This window comes from Diorhabda sublineata, chromosome 1 (assembly GCF_026230105.1).
Source record: "Diorhabda sublineata isolate icDioSubl1.1 chromosome 1, icDioSubl1.1, whole genome shotgun sequence".
Lineage (NCBI taxonomy): Eukaryota > Metazoa > Arthropoda > Insecta > Coleoptera > Chrysomelidae > Diorhabda > Diorhabda sublineata.
This window is the reverse complement of record NC_079474.1, coordinates 35,875,327-35,893,481: the sequence shown is the minus strand read 5'-3', so window position 1 is coordinate 35,893,481 and position 18,155 is coordinate 35,875,327. Positions and strand designations below refer to the sequence as shown.

At 32.4% G+C, this 18,155-nt stretch overlaps 1 protein-coding gene across 2 annotated transcripts in view; it reads right to left on the bottom strand.

Annotated features, from left to right (window-relative positions):
• Nucleotides 1-1,293: 1,293 nt before the first annotated feature.
• Nucleotides 1,294-18,155, bottom strand: part of LOC130442165 (putative polypeptide N-acetylgalactosaminyltransferase 9) — a 243,610-nt gene continuing 226,748 nt past the window's right edge. For both annotated transcript variants that reach the window (XM_056776266.1, XM_056776256.1), the window contains 6 exons: nucleotides 10,408-10,685; nucleotides 9,543-9,859; nucleotides 8,609-8,748; nucleotides 5,380-5,632; nucleotides 1,806-1,916; nucleotides 1,294-1,599 (listed from right to left, as the gene is read on the bottom strand). In XM_056776266.1, coding sequence (XP_056632244.1) covers nucleotides 1,330-1,599; nucleotides 1,806-1,916; nucleotides 5,380-5,632; nucleotides 8,609-8,748; nucleotides 9,543-9,859; nucleotides 10,408-10,685 — 1,369 coding nt within the window. In that variant the 3' untranslated portion in view covers nucleotides 1,294-1,329. The remainder of the gene's footprint in view (nucleotides 1,600-1,805; nucleotides 1,917-5,379; nucleotides 5,633-8,608; nucleotides 8,749-9,542; nucleotides 9,860-10,407; nucleotides 10,686-18,155) is intronic.

Below are 18,155 nucleotides of genomic sequence, written 5' to 3'. Positions count from 1 at the left end.
TTCTCCTCCATGTACCAGCGGCAATCGGGGCCTGTGATGCTCTTAGTGTGGAACATGTGTTGTAACATACCATCCGACCTCCCACTTCATTCGAGAAATTCAATAAAACCTCGGAATGTATTCGAATTCTTCCTTTACCTATCTACATTTGACTCAAAGTAAATTTTAGTAAATTTGTGTTGATTTTATTTTTTATATTCGCTGATAAGTTTTTCTTTGCTTTTTTTATTGTGCTGAGAAAAAATTCCAGTTAACTTCATGGATTTCATTTTGATTTAAGCAAAATTTGGATAATAGACTCATATAAACTTGTATTTTCTATTTTTTGGGGAGCAGAACGAATAGAACAGATTCCTGTTTGGATATATTGAAAAACTATAGCTTCAGTTTTTTATATGTTAGCTCCTTTTATTCAAATCTATTCTTTCTACTCGTTCCTTCTTCAGTAATTTCCTTCCTCTTTTTATTTTTTCCCCCACAGTTGCATACAGCTGCCAAGTTGTAGTTTCAACCACATTCAAAAGGCTCAACCGGTACACCACAATCAAATTCAATTCAACTCCAACAACCATCCTGCATTTCCATAGATACGTCCCATTGTTATATTTAATATGTATAAATCTGAGTTGTTTTAAAATTAAATTTTAAATTTAACTTCTTTTATTTATTCATTGTGCTCTTTGGGACACGCAGTTAATGCGAATTTATTATTTTTTCAATAAATTTATTTGTTACTGAAACTCTTTTTTATTGTTCTTAGCAATAAATATTAATTTGGATTATTCATTTAAACATTGTTCGTTAAAAAGCTGGTGGCGACCAATTTTATATTAATTGTTCACCCTATCTAAGAACCAGTTATTTAAATACATTAACTAAGGCCGAATACCACTTCCTGAGGAAGAGTCTCCTGTCGTGGAATTAAGGTTATAGAGTCTTAGATAACCGTGTTCGATTAAAAGTTGAGTCACCAGTCGAATTTTGCTCTTGTTTAAGAGGAGAAGTTATTTAGTAAGAGATGTAGAAGGTCCATCTATGTTTGGCTTAACTTGTCTCATGCCAAGTGAATTAGTAGGTATTTTCAAAGAAGAAATTCGTTTTTTTCAAACTTTAGAGACAATGAAGAGGCGAGCAAACAATTTTAAATAGTACTGAATACACTACCACTACACCAACACTCACAAATGCACTGTGTTATCGAAACGCTCGTGAGACAGTGAAATTGTGATTCCAGAAATTTCATTTTAAGGAATAAATATTTGTGAAACAAGTGTAAAAAAGAATATAGGAAGCTTTACAACAAATCATTTAATAATGTAAAACAAATAATCACAATTTTGTTCTGTCATAATTTTCCAAAGACCATTGCTGTCTTTCAACATTGGAATCGCACCTCTCCATAGTAAGTTTATTTTTAGCTTCGTTTATGGCTAAACATTTGTCACTGCTTCCATGTCGAAGTAGTTTCAGTTCTTCATCATAATCCCAATATTGATTACCTTTATTACCATGGCACGGATAAAGAATTACGTCCTGTCCACTATAATCTAGACAGGATTCATCTCTTCTTATTTCTCCTGCTTTACTGTACATCCAGAACTAAAAAATTAAACATATATTAAGTTGCTATCCCAAAATGAGCTTAAGAAAGTTCAGCAGCAATTACAATTTACAATAGCTTTAGACAAAGTATTTTTATTCATTCTCGAAAATATACTCTTTACCTTAAAATATATCTTACTTGGATTGTACTGGGAATGTATTACTTTGAAATAATTATAATAAAATATTTGGTTGTTTCTTACCTGATTTCCTCCTTGTCGATGGCAAGGGTATAAACCAGCAGGTTTGTGCAAGTCTGACCGTCTAGCAGGAGAGTCTAAACATGTTTTTCCGCCTACGCCCAAGTTTCTTATCTACAAAGGAATATTCAGCTATGAAAAATGTGTCAACTATGAAAAAAGCTGTCAATAATAAAAAAGACAATTTCAGTAAATTGTATTCTATAAATTCCAATGCATCTATAAATAATTCAATTGATGACTGCTATTTATTTTTGATATATGACAACAAAGGAAAATTATTTATTGTGGTTAAAACAAATTTTTAATTTGATATTTATATTATATACGAGGTCTGGCTATTAAATAATGAGATTGCACGCCTAGAGGGTGCCCTAGACGGGTGGGGTAAAAAGGAGTAGTGTGTTGGGTATCTAGATATCTTGTCCCTGCACGTCCCAAAACCACGTTTCCGTCAATATTATAGGATTTGTGCAGTAGCGCGTTTTTTTTTTCGTGCCGAAAATCATGTGTGACGAAAAACAGGAGCAGCGTTCAATCTCAAATTTCTCGTTAAATTGAAAAAAAGTCCGACTTAGTGCTATAAATTGTTGCAAGAGGCTTATGGAAAAAATTCTCCATATCGTGTACGCGTTTTTGAGTAGTGTAAGCGCTTTAGTGATGACCGAGAGAGCATAATTCAAGGCAATGTTGATCGGTATCATGATGACTCAATGGATTCCAGAGGGTCAGACTGTCAACCAGACTTACTATTTGTCAGTTTTGGCAACACTGCGAGAACGAATTTGTAAAAAACGGCTGGAGTTGTGGAAGAACTCGTGAATTTTGCACCAGGATAAAGCACCTGCCCATAACGCGCTATCTGTGAAGCACTATTTGACCAGTAAGCGCACTCTAGTGCTTTGGAAGGGACTCCTAAAGGCGCTCATCAAAGGAGACTTCCAGCACTGCTTAGATCAGAGGAAAAAAATGTATAGAAAGGTGTGTGGCGAAGGGATGGGAGTATATTGAAGGGGAGCATTCGAATTTAGAATAATTTTTATAATAAAACCAGTCTCGTTATTTAATAGCCAGACCTCAGATCTATTGATCAATATAATTATACAAAATATCAATTCATCAACAAAAACATATAAAAATGTCTAAGAAGTGAGAAGTTGAAGAAATATAATCACATTATAGAGGAATATATCACATTTATTAATGAATGACTATTCTCTTTTTTGAGAACTCAGTTGGCCTCTTCGAGGCACTAGTTTTCAAACGATTGAAGACAAACAATTCACTCTAAGCATTAGATTTTATTCTTTTTCTTATTTATCTGGAGTAAGTTTACTCGCCGTACGTAAATAATTCTTTGACACGCAAATTTAGATGAAATGAAATAATGACAGACACTTTAAGAAATAAAATCATAATTTGAGTTACAAACATTTCAAAACGAATATGTCGGTAATAATACTAGAAATTGAAGAAGGCTCCCCAGTGTTAGGCTCGCGATTATTGCGCATTCGCAGTAAAAATAGTAAGTTCAAAAGTGTATCGACAACATTGCACATATTATTTTTATTTCAAATGCTGCGAGATAGATCAATGAGGTAAATTGTACGTCTTCAATTTCATTTCTATACCTGATTAAACAATGTCTTCATTCTGTTTAAGTTTTCGTTATCAATGTACAATAAATCAGGTCTCCTATGAAATGTTAAATTTGTATGGTTGTGAAAAGAATACAAAACCAAACCATTACCGTGCCCAGAGTTTTCAAACATTACATATCATCATTATTCAAAGTAACCGTCAATATTGTGATTAATTAAATATTTGTTTCGAACTTTCTAAATAGAATGAAAATACCATTTCTCTGTTATTCAATGTATAATTGATATTTTTATTGTACCTAAAAGGTAATTTTGAATGACATTAAATTTAAAGTTCATGTCATTTCGCTATTATCCATTAAAGCCGTAGAAAATTGTAGTGTATAACTCACATGGAATGCTAATTTCCCACTCGTATGATTTGCACATCATACTCGTGGGAAATGACTATAATCCCTTGCTCGTTAAACAATATACTATTTTGTTCCTTTTAATTTTAGCAGTGCACACAATCAATTTGCATGTGAGAAGGATAGTTTGCCAGTGCTAATTATAATTTGAGTTTGCCAAGTAACCTTGTTGCATTCAGATAATAGTTTTAGTCACTTACACATATTTTTCAATTGGGCAAACTACCCTTTTTTAACCGCAACGGCGGCACAACGATATTACTTTTAGATGTATATAAGTATATAAGATGTATGTAATAATTGTATTTTTGTTAGTGATTATTTTCATTTAATTAAAGCTGAATATCCAGTTTTTGAAATGAAAAATACTTCTTACATAAACTAATAGACCACTTTGTAAGATAAATAAAGGATTTCTACCATTCACCTTTAAAATAATTTCAAAAATCAAAATTTCGAAAATGTATACAACCGTTCTTCAAAAGGGAAAACAACTACTTTCCTGGCTAATGCTTCGACGAATATTTGTCGAGGCAAGAGCCAGAAAAGTAGTTGTTTTCTCTTTCGAAGAACGGCAGAATAGACAATACCTTTATTCTATTTCAATTGCTAGGCGTCTTTGATGAGGTATATGAAACTAGCTTTAAAACATGCCATAGAATAATCAACACCTTTCATGTAAGTTATAGTTTTCTTTTCGGGTTTATTCGAAATATCGACGAATTCGCAATAGGATATTTATCACATTTAGAAAAAGTAGTTTTATATTGTTACGAACTCGACATAGACCAAGAAGTCGACCTCTTATAGTGATATATGTTAAAGTCTGGCGGATGCGCAGGGTTTTTATTAGATCTGTTTACCTATTTTTTGTTACCTGTTTACGTTTTATTGTGACTGTTTTTAATGCAACAATTTCTAGGAAGGTCCCTTTATTTGTTTGTGGCAAACTAGAGATTTCCAATAAACGAAATTGTTGAAATGGGATGATACTATTTAAATGAGGCTCCAGCAGCCATAGCAATCAGTAAATAATTATGTCATAGTGAACACATCGGCATAGTAAGAAGTAAAACAAACGGTGATTCAGATAAATTGTTTGTAATAAGTGAAGAGTTTAGTGAATAGTTAATAGTTTGGTGTATAAAGTGTTAATGCGAAAGATACACCGTGTGAATAAATTCACCCGCTCCGTTTACGAACTGTTCAAAGCTTGAGAAGAGTATTACATCATGCTCCTATTTGAAATCATTTTAAATATTCGGTTTAAACATTCCGATAGAAGGCTCATTAGCAATACGTCGGTGCACTGACGTCAGTACATGTAAACAATTAACGGCATTATTTAGTGTTCATTTGTGTTTCTGATATGAAATATCGTTAAAAATTAATTATAAGTGGTGTATAGTGTATTATCCTTTTTAACAAATAATGAGGGAAAAAATATTTGTTTTAGGAATTTTTGATACTTCTAGCGATGAATGAAAATCAATATAAATTTATTTTCTACCACTGTAAGTTACTTTTAACTTTTACAGAAACAGAAAATGAAATCAAGTGTCTTACCTCTCCTCTAGCTACAGCTTCCCCTGGAATGAACAACTCAGGATAAACATTATCCAAATACCATTTGAAACTTTTGCATCCTAAATTTTTCCTTAATTCTTTCCTTTTACTGATATCTCCGTAGTCACCTTTTTCGTCTCCTATTCTATCGTAATAATATTTGGCAAATTCGTCTAACCAAACTTCTGCAAGTCGAACTGAGTTCCTACGAAGTACGTTCACACCTGTTCTCCATTTGTACGGAGATCGTTTTCTAAAAAAAAAAAATAATACATTTAAAATATCTTTTCGTATAAAAGGGTTAAGAGGTAAGCAGATTTACTAAGATATGCTTAATACCCTTGGTGATCAATATCGTTCGCATGCGACCGTGAAAAATTCGACTGCAAGCTTCGAAAGAGGTAAATTTTCCATTGAAGATGATGACCGATCGGGAAGGCCAGTTTCTGTGTCGGTCCCCGAAAATATCGATGCAGTTCATGACATGATTTTATCAGACCGTCGAATTGGGCTAAAACGGATATCTGAGACACTGAATATTTCGTACGAACGCGTTCATCATATAGTTCTCGTCAATTTGGACATGAGAAAAATTGCTGCAAAATGGATCCCCAAATGTTTGATGTTGACTAAAAGCGTGCAAGGGTAGAAGCATCGCTTTCGATCTGTGATCGATTTGAAAACGATGTAGACTTCTTAAACCGAATTGTTACCATGAATGAGACGATTCAGAAACAAAGCAACAATCGATGGAATGGCTACACTCTGCTTCTCCAAGACCTAAGAAGTTTCGTGTTAAAAAATCTGCTGGAAGAGTTCTTTCTTCAGTTTTTTGGATTAATCATGATTGATTTTTTTGATAAGTGTAGAACAATAACTATTCGACATTAACAGCCACAATTAAAGAGAAAAGACGCGGAAAGCTATCTAAAGGTGTTTTGTTTTTGCAGGACAACGCCCCTGCACACAAATCTTATGTTGCCATGCAAAAAAATCGTGATTTAGGGTTTGAATCACTAGGACGCCCCCGTTATTCACCAGATTTGGCTCCGTTCGGTCGTAAATTTTCTTCCAACGAGGAGGTAATAAAAGCTGTGGAGGTCTGGTTTGCAGAGCAAGAAGAAACATTTTTTTTGACAGGTCTATAAACGTTGCAGGTTCACTGTAATAAATGTATCCAATTAAGAGGAGAATATGTCGAGTAATAAAATATTTTGACATTGAAATTTTGTTTGGTTCTATAGTAAGCTAAGAATTTTTCAATATATCCCCGTATAATATTAAGTGGATACACTTTACAGAAAGTGTCTGGCAACAAGCATTTTTATACCAGTTTATTGTTTGTAGGCCACTTGATATGGAGCAAGAATTGCATTCAAGGTCAATTGGTACATTGTATGACATTATGACATTAACTAAAACTATTGACTTTCTGTTATATGTAACGTTGCAAATGCGAGATCAGAACAAATCTTCTAGTTCACGAAAATATGGCAGTACATGATGAAAAACTGTAATATATGGATAATAATAACTGAAAGAAGGGTTAGAGTGAATGGCAATAAATTGTTAGGTTAGGCAATTACATCGACTTTGGACGAATAAAAAAAATTCGTCCAAGAATATGACTCCAAGACTATTGATTGTTGACTAACTAGAGAACTGTTAGTGGAGCCGGAAAACAGTGTTTACTATGAGTTTATGTCGAAGGCAACGAATTGAATACTAAGTAACGTGCAGCTAATATGAGGAATTCATAAGATTTCCAACACAGATGCAAATATTCTATTACGATTCTATTAATGTAAAGTGGTCTAAAAGGGTTGACTTTTGCAGTAGATAATTGGATATCAGTAATCCTAAATGGTCTGTGATCTAGTGGAATGATGCCAAGAAGAAGTGGTCTGAGAAATAGTTTTCTTTGTGTAGATTACATAATAATGATTGTTTTTTCTCGATAACATATTTAATCAGCTTTGCTACCACATCATTATCCATAAAAACTTCAGCAGGTGTAGATCACCTTCTTTTGACATTTTCAAGTCCACAAAATTTTAATTGCTTTAAATTGTGTTTTCTTCTAGAAAAACTGCAATGTTAAACCTGTTTACAGAGATTTCCAGTAATTGTTTAGTTTTTTTGAAGCTAAAGTTCATTTAAATTGTCGATAAATTGTATAGTTCACGATTTGGTTATTGCCTCCCGTTTATTCAGTTTTTTGTGTTTAAAACCACATGCTGACAAAACTTGACGCAATGTTTCTAAACTGGTATAATTGTATTCTGGATAATCTGCTACCTTTTGCTGTATTATTTCTAATGTCGCAAACCCAGTTCTCCTTATATAAACTATAAAATCTTGAGTAGATTTGCCAACTGATTTCAGTTTTTCTTTACATGTTTTTCGGTTCTGTAAATGATCCACAGCAACCCCTTTCGTGACTACTCGATAAATGGAAAAGTTATTCATTCTATTTTTTAAACATTCGATATAACTTTCTGTGTTTGTATATCTAAATATTTATTCTGTCTTTATTCTCAGTAGACTATACAATTTCATTGTCTTCCCATGGTTTGAAGAGCGCCATATTTCTATTTACTAAAATAAATTTATGAATTAAAAAAGAATCACCAAGTCACGCCAATGCTTATTGCAAAGTTTTTGGCCGAAATTGTGTACATACGGCTTCGGCCACTAGAAATGTATTTATGTCTATGATTCGATGTTTTGATTGGTAGACAGTGGAGATGATCCACCAAAGTCCACGTGGACTGACGGTTTGTTAAATATCCACCGAATTTTATACGTGGATTAAACATTATTTTTCATTTCTTAATTAGGTATGAGTGTCGTGCGTATTCATAAAATATTGATTGTTCAACGCATAACTGTCTTCTGCAATTGATATTGAAAGAACTATACCTAAATTGGGTATATATTTTGTAAACTATTTGTTGGGAAGACTAGCATTTTCAGAGTGTATTACTATGTAATAAGAGGTTAACACAAAAAATACTTTCAGCTGACGATTGTGTTTCAGGAGAAGGTGCAGATTGTGAGTTGCTGAAAATTTCTATGCGTTTTTAATTCAATCATTGTTTTGTCTTAGAATTATTCACAATTCGCAATACTTTTCGGAGTTATTTAATAACCAGTTCAATGAGCTAATTGTCTATGTGAGTGAGAATACAAAATTTAAAGAGGATTTTTTTTCATCTATACCACTTACCTGAAAATATGTCCCACATGTGAACAAGGAATTATTTCGAGAGTACCACCACACATCCATGTTTTAAAAGAGAGTTCCAAATTTTCACCACCCCATATATCAAATCCATCATCGTAAGTACCTAATCTTTCAAAAAATTCCTGAAAAAGGTAAGTAGCGTTAATTCAAAATAAACAAATGTGGCGTTAGGTATAAATTACATTTTTTTGTGAGTCTGGTCAAGTAAAACTATGAAAATTGATTACATGAAAACTGATAAAATCAACTTAATTATCAGGTGTATTTGACTTTTGATGACTTGTCTATTCTATACCGTTTAGGCAAATTGTTTTTCAATTGTACTTGATTTACTTCTGTCTATCGTAAATTTAAAAAAATATGATTAAAAGCTTCATAATATTAAATTAATAACCAAAATTTATGTCAAAATGAATGAAACATGACCCTGTCACGTTCAAAAAGAACTTTAGATTACAGATAAACAAAACATTTAATTAATAATATTGCTAAAACTATCCAACTTAAAACGGCTTCATGCTTGCGTCAAAAGTGGTATATTCTCGCTCTTACGGCGGCGGACCATAAACACAACGCTAAAAGTTTGGAGAGTACTTCGACAGTGGTAACCCTTAAATTGTTAAGTTTAATACACTAATATCTCTTTTTTATATAAAGATTCAATGTTTTTGAGTGTTTTTCATACCCTCATTCATATTCAATTTTAATTCCCACAACTCTATGACATATAGCCATTCAATGGTCGGTTACTGCCAAAAGTATATGAATCAACGTCTTCTATGCTGAAATCCGTTTTTCTGTGATTTGATTAAGTAAATAGGTAAGAGAATATCTGTGATACATTTTTTTCTTGATTCTATTCTTATTCTAAAATTATTTTTAACGAAAATTCAATAAAATAATCAGATAATCTTACCCTATCAATACTAAACAATCCACCAGCCATAGTTGGACTCCATAATGGTTCGGCGGTATTTTTGTGCCTCTTCTTTTCGTGTTCTGGTACTGCGTGCCAATTAAATTGAAGATTCCAATCGAAACCGCCCACGTTTACGCCGCTGCTGTCGTGGTAATGATATTCTAAAGTATTGTCGTCGATCACGTCAATAACTGGACATACAACTGTCGTCGGATCTCTTGCTATCCTATCTAAGAGCGGTTCTAACCAACCGACTGTACATTCGCAGTGAGAATCGAGATAGGTGAGAACTTTTCCAGTAGCATGCGCAGCTCCTGAGACAAAGAACATTGATAAAGTCCATCAATTTCAAATTATGTTTAACAAAGATAAGTAAAAGATTTAACACAGATTTCACAGTTTTAACTGTTGCCAATCAATGTCTAAAATTTTTGCGACAAAACACTTCATTCAAAAACAAAATAGTCAATCGGATTTCAGAGGAAAAGAGGCTGATATAGAATTTTCTTTCAACTGATGCTATATGAATTCTGATAAATAAGATTCCAAATTAAGTCTCTCCTACGTTTTTTGTTCCTTCATTAGTAATTAAAGTATATTTTTCATCAAAAAGATTTTATTCATATTTTATACAAAGATTAAATGTAAAATATATTGCCAATCCTTTACAAAAATTGGGAAAAAATTCGAGAGTCGAAGAATGAGAAACGCGTTTATGCCCCCAACCGAAGAACAACTAAATTATAATAAAAGATTGCAAACGCAAGCCGCCCATAATAACTCCTTTCAGGATGGAGATGTGTGGAAAGAGAAATTTTGAAAAAAATATTTAGATAATTCTTTAAGTTATACTATTATTCACCTAGCAATCTGGCTCTGATAAGTCCTTCTCTCTTCGAAGCTCTAACGATTTTAACTTTCGGTTCGTGTTCCCAATAGTCTTCTAGTTGTTGTTTGGTATGCTGCATGTCTGAAAAATCATCTACCAGGATAATCTCATGGATAAGGCTTTCTGGAGATCTATCCAATACCGAATGAACGGTTCTAAGTAGTACAGACCACGCTTCGTTATGAAAACATATAATTACAGACGTTGACGGCAGTTTACTTTCTTCCAAAAAACGACCTTCAGCTTTACACCTAGAAATAAATACCAAATTATAGCTAGTATTAAGTGAATAAAAGTGTATATTAGCGCATTCATACCACGATCGTTTTGTAAGTATGTAAGAAAACGTTCAACTTGATATGATTATGCTGCTACAATGCTAATCTTGAGCTCAAAATTTTTAGAATTCAACCATAATTAATAAGATAACGTGTAGTCTTTTTCTGATACCCACAAAATGTATATAAAGGGTGGGCACTATTGAAATAGGCATGGATAAAGGAAAACGAATTGTATTCGAACCAATATTTATTTCAAATTACTAACATAAACTAAAAAAAATATCGTCCAATTGGCCGCTATTTCTCCCTGAAACTGGGACCTAAGATTCTTGAATCCTAGTCCTTAGATTTTCAAAAAATTTTCGACACATAACGCCGAGTATAATATTCATTCCTTGAGGAATATTCGTCTTCGATTGGGGTATGTTCTTGGTTCATTCAAGTATACTCGATTTAAGAGAAAACTCCATTAAAGAAATAGAAAATCTCGTAGTATTTTCACATATTCTGCAAAGTTGACAACAACATTATCACAAAAGTACTAGCTAATTATGCTGTAAGTTCATTGTCGTTTTAATTTAGGTTTAGGTTACCAGAAGATAAAAGTTTCTGAAAGTGGACTGGACGTCAGAGAAGAAAATGTTATTAAAGTCGAAAAAACACTCGAACATCGTATCGACGAAGATTGACTCACTTTCTTTCGACGTCCCGCTACGCTTCTCCTGCTTCGTGGCCACCCTGTTTGCTTAACCCATTATCTAATTAAATTTTCACGTGGATAGCGATTAATATTGTGTAATTGGTAATTCGATCGAAATAACCGGTAAATATAAAGAGTTACACAGAATGCGCGTTGTTCTCCCGTGAAGCGATCCATTATATCTGAATTTCATACGCTACAAACGCTGTTTATATATATATATAACTCAGCTTCTGAAATATATTTAATCAATTTCAGTCACTAATTTGTACAATCTGGCACAAAAAGTAAAAAAAGACCCTATCAAAATGACAAAATGCAAGTTTTTATCATTTCGAGTAATCTACATTGATTAGTTATTTTCGTTTCCTCACTGAAAGAATATTTTTCATTATCTAACCTAAAAAAGTTTCACAAGAAGATTTTCTCTTTGTCTCTCGGACAATTCTGTCCAATTATCAGTAGATCCAAATGTAATCAAAATGTGTCAAATTAGTGAAGTTCTCTTAGATCCACTAATTTGATGTCGTTCGAATTTCTCTTAGTTAATTATTTCGTTTGATGTCACGTTCAATAAACATTCTGAGAGGCAGTTGCTAGGAAAAGAGAGTGTAGAAGAAAGCAGTTGAATTGACGAGAATAGTGAATTAAAATTAAAATTTCAACATTTTGTCAATAGAAACTTTTTCAAAGTACAAGACTATTAGAAAAGTTTATATAACAATTTCTAAAAACCCTGCAATTGATCACTCTGTTATTAGTTCTTTTTCATCGAGAAATACTACGAAGTTTTTTGTTTACTAAACAAGATTTTTATTATTTATGGATGGTATCCAGTCCTGAAAATAGAAGTGAAAAGTTGAGCGTGAAGTTGCTCTAAATAAGTTGGAGTTTATCAATAAATTAGTGTATTTCTAATTAAGAGGAGAGCAACTGACTATGTACAAATGAACCAAAATAATTTAGCGAGTATACAAAAAATCAATAATAATAATAAGAGACACAAATACATTGGTAAATGATTTAATTTCTCAAAGTAATATGAGATTCAATATACAGAGTGAGTTTTATGAAACGCATCAATTATCTCGGAAACGGCTTGTACGATTTTTATAAATTTTTGTTTACAAGGGTCTTGTGATACGGCCGGTGTTATGGTGGTATCAACATTGTTGTCAGATCTTTTCTTTTTCCGGAAAAATAATGCACTTTGTTCTACTAACTTACTAACGCTAGACCTTGTCCCGAAAAAGGAGAGATCTGAAAACAATGTAAATACGACAATAATACCGGCAGTATCTCAAGACCCTTGTACACAAACATTTATAAAAATCGTACGAGTCGTTTCCGAGATAATTGTGGCGTTCCATACATAAAACTCACTCTGTATATAAAAAGATATAATAAGCACATGAAAACAGTTAAATGCGGCATATCAATATTAAATCAAAACTATAAAATAAGGAGAGAGGGGGACTGAGAAGAATGATTGAGAAACAATTATAGAACAAATTAGTAAAAAGAAGGCCATAGGAAAAGCATAAGAAAAGAAGCAAATGATGACTTAGGAAAACTTCACTAGAGCTAGTAATGCATAGGAGATGAGATATTAGTATAAAATAAATATAATCGAATAAAAGAGTACAAAATTTCAGGAGAATCTTTATCGAAATATATTGGGCGTTCAAATGTTTCAGTCAACTTCCGTGGTAAACAGAAATTGTATCAAGTTCTACATGGTTTGGATCATTTGGACGTTTCTAAAACAGGTAAATGGAACTGTTTACCTTATACAAATATGACATTGCGTAGTCAATAAATACTAGTAACGAAGAAATCCTTCACGTCTTTAGATTTGTTCCACGTAAACAGTATTTTTTCACCTTCTTGAATGCGCGACTTCCTTATAAATTAAGAAACCATGGGACATATAATAAAAAATTACATAGTTAATATTTTGTTCCGCTGATATCTAAGTGATAACATTCTTCTTCTTCTTCTCATACCGTCTTCTCATTGAATGTTGGCGACCACATTTTTAAATGCATCTCTGTCCTTCGCAACATAAAACAATTTTCCGATGCTCAGATTTGTCCATTGTCTTATGTTACGGAGCTAGGATTTCTTCTTCCTGCCGATGCATTTCTTTTCCTCTACTCTGCCCTGCATTATGTTCTGTAACAGTAGGTATTTGTCGTTGCGTAAGAGTTGTCCTATGTAAGATGTTTTTCTTATCTTAATAATTGTCAACAGCTTTCATTTGAGACCGATGCGTCTTAGTACTTCGTCGTTGGTAATTCTGTCAGTCCAGGGTATCTTCATGGTGCGTATATAAAGCCTCAAGTCTCAATGATGATAACCTTTCCGAAGATTTACTGGTATTTCAACAAGACGGAGCTCCCCCACACTATGCTATGCCTGTCCGACAATTTTTAAACGAAACATTCCTCGCTCGTTGGATAGGTAGAAGGGGGCAGATGATGGAGTGGCCACCTAGGTCACCGGATTTAACACCCCTAGACTTCTTTTTATGGGGGTATTTAAAAACAAAAGTTTATGCTACCCAACCAGAATCTCTGGATGATTTACGAGAGAGGATAGAAAATGAATGTCGACAATTAAATCCAGCCGTATTAAGCAATGTCAGAGAGGCATTTCAAAATAGATTATACCATTGTACGGAAGTGAATGGTACTCATTTTGAACACTTATTGTAACTTCATAATAAATAGCACAGTTAAAAAGATTAAAGAGTTTGAACTGTTGTACAACCCATTTTAGTACAGGCAAATAAGGTGAAAGTAAATAATAAGTAAAATTTGTGCTCTTAAAAGAAAAATTGTTTATCTCATAAACTAACCACTTTAACCTACAAGTATTATACATTTTTGAAATCAGCTCAAAGAGGAGTATCCAAATTTTACATAAAAAATATGAAAAGTAATTTAAAAAAATAAAGGGCATGCTGCTAGGGGTGAGGGGGTGGATTTTCCAGTAAGTTTAAATAAGCCATAATGCTTGCCACTTCCAACATAAATTGACGTGTTTTTGGATTTTTTCTAAATACCAGTACATATTACAAAAGTTATTAAAGGTGGATACTTTTATCTGAAAAGCACTGTACATATATCATGAGTATCAAAATTTAAAATACCTCTCATCACCTTATATTCTTTTCAAACATAACTGTGATGCTATTTACATAGGACAGACATCTTTATAATTACAGAATAGATATGGAAGTCATCAATATGACAAAAACACTAAAATTGCATTAACTTGACCATGAAAAAGCAGAAAATCGTACAATTCCAAGAATTCAAAGATCCTTGAAGTAGAGTAAAAGATAAGATGAAAAAGAATTTTTTAAAATGGTAAATCTATAAATCAAGACCCAAAATATCTAAGTAATATATATATTCAATTATAGAAAATCTGTACGGTTACAACATATTCTATCCTAATATTCATGTAGAAGGTGATTTATTAATCCGTATAATTATCAGATTTGTAAATATCGAGTTATATTTTGATAAAGATCGGAATTAGGTTGAAAGGTCAATATTTCCTATTCAAAAGTCCATGAAAACACGTCACAAAATAGAAAATAGTCAGTGAAACGAACATTCTATTTCCCAGCAATTGAAATTGCTGAAAATAGAACGATTTAGTTATTTTCCAAAACCGAATACAATAAAAATATTACACACAAATCTTGTTGAAAAGTTACAGTATCTGTCATCTTGGCCTTCAACAATAGCGGAACATTTCCACATCGGTATGTAATATGCTATAACATTCTTGAGAAGCACTATAGCGACATCAATATGAAGGTTATCTCTAAAGTATTTTAGCGTTTTATAAGAGATCCCTTCTGAGAGCTAACATAAATTTGGGTCTAAGGGAGACTACTTACTGCATTATATCGGAGTGAAACGTTGAGATTAGGGTAACCGAAGAAATGAAAATTGAGCGTTCAAAATGTGATATTACATGAATGTCATACAGAATAGAACAGGTGTTTGAAATTACCTCATAAACCATCATGCTTCGTATAAAATTCGGAATAAGATTGAGATAAGTTATAAGGTATTTTTAAATGTTTCATATTCGCTTCTTTACTTGTTTATCATTATACTGAGGCTTCAAAATTATACACAAAGTAACAAAGCTATTAACTAACGTAACGTCCGCGTCGAGAAACGTGATATTTAATACAATTGTCAAATGTAACTTTATCAAAGTAACAAACCATTTATGTACATCAAAATAAGAAGCAATAAAGAAAAATTAAGGTCATGGATGTGGAAATAATATTCCAGGATTATGTTATATAACTTTCAATATCTTATCTCTCTTGTATTATCTAAACTCTTCAAATATAAGAGTCTGAAGTTAGGGGCTTCCATTTTGTGCGCTGGGTCGTTTGGAAGTATAAAAGTTGGCATAATATGTTGCAATAATCGTAAATAAAACTGTATGCAAACAATCAGTGAATTATTACTATACTAATAATACTGAGGCTTCTACTTCTTAGATCTTTTTGTTTCTTTTTCTTGATAAATCGTCTTGATTTTAGATCTCTTTAATAGAAAATTAGTGTCAAAAAACAAGTAAAAATGTTTTTACCCATTTCGGTCTTTATCAAAATACAATCAAATAAATTATTCGTATTTATAATTATTCGTATTTATGAAAAAACTATAAATTTTACCTAAATTGTTTAGGACTTTTTTTATATTTATGATTTGTATTTTTTGACAACTTTCTCTTTCCTATGTATGTGAAACGTTTCTAAATATTCTCTTTTCCTTGTATTTGATTTCATAATTGAATGTATGTTTTTATGATATTCATGGTTTGTTAATGAAGTTTTATTTATTTTCCGTATTGATGACCTTTTACTCCGTTTTCTAAATACTGAAATGACTGTCCAATCTAAATCGCGTCACAATCAATTTAAGGTACTTTTTGGGATTTTAGACTTTTTATTTAATACAACAGTGAAATATAACGTTTTTCAAAGTAACAAATCTCCATTTACATCAAAATAAGAAGCAATAAAGAAAAATTTAGGTCATGGATGTGGGTATAATATTCCAGGATTATGTTATAAAACTTTCAATATTTCATCTCACTTGTATTATCTAAACTCTTCAAATATATGAGTCCGAAGTAGAGGGCTTCCAATTTGGTGCATAAAACAAATTCGTCGGGTCGTTGGGAAGTATAAAAGTTGGCATAATATGTTGCAATAATCTTAGAGAAAACTGTATGCAAACAATCACTGAATTATTGTATGTAATGCCTGTGCAGGCATTTATTACAACATTTTTGTCTGAATAATCCCATAGGGATTTTCATTATTCTCCAGTTCTCAATTATACTGTCACTGGTGGAGAATGCTTCATCTGTAAATGGAACGCTTTCTAAGAAATCTCGGTCTCCCTATTGTCGTAAAACGTTAATTATTTCGAATACAAATAGTCCGAATAATGGAAACCTAGAGATACGTACAATTTAGATTTGACATTTAAAAGTTTATATTGGTAACATTTTGATTTTATACATACGTTTAACATTTTCATAATGGCAGTTACAAAAATAAAACCACAATAATTTATAACTTAATTGTTTCAATGTAAGGGCGTGAATATTTTGGATATAAAGAGTTGAATTCTCTCAACTAGTAGCTTAACTTAATAAAGTGGCGGAGCTGGCACAATGGTAAAGACCCGGCTGAGATTGTCTCAGAGCCGCGAACTCAAAAGTGATCAAAGAGTAGTGAAAATAATAAATTTTATATAAGTACTTGATAGTTATTTATGTATATAGGGTACAAGGGTACCAAGTAGTACATATAGATCGGTTTTAATAATAAATATTTTTTTTCTATTACCGTGCGGAAAGTGCGTACTTCAGATTTCACGTACTAGGTGTAAAAAACATACTTCGGGAAGTAGTGCGTAAAAAACGTATTATTAAGGTCTTCGTAGCGTAGTGGCTACAGTACAGTGCTCCCATGCCGGAGGTCCCAGGTACTTATGTAGTACTTAATAATTATTTTTAAGGGGAAAATTTAGTAGCTGCACATATTCGTCTGTTGTTTTGTTAATTTGTTTTAATCTTGAAATGTTCAAAATGTTCAAAATATTAATAAACATATATTATATTTTATGAGAAAAATTGCCATTAAATTTCTGTATTTTGATAAAATGTTCGATAGTAGAAAAAATATTGTATGCAATTCGTGTGTAGAGGCCTTTTTTTCGACTCATGTGATTATCGCAATCGTCGAAAAAAGGCTACTTTACTACTACTACTTTACATACTTGTTACATAAATAACTTTTAATTTAATTCAATTTAACGATATTTTATTTTACCTTGACATTATATTGTCGTTGTTAATTTTTGTTATTAGAGAAATAAGTAATGAATACACTGTTTACACCACCACAACACTAATAGTCACAATTACACTGTCTGATGCGCGTTTCGATAATCAAGTTATCGTCTTCAGAGACTGAAGGTGAAGAGTTTACCTCATAAAAAACGTGTCATTATTGTTGACAGACTAAAACCTGTTGGAAAAAAACAAATTTCGGAAAATTCTTTGTAGTATTGCAAAATCTTTGGATTTGAACGAACTGTTTAGAGAAGAACTCTGGTCATTGTTTAGGTCGGCAACCTCTTTAGGAGAAATTGAAGCAAAGATGACTACGTTGAATCACCATGGTG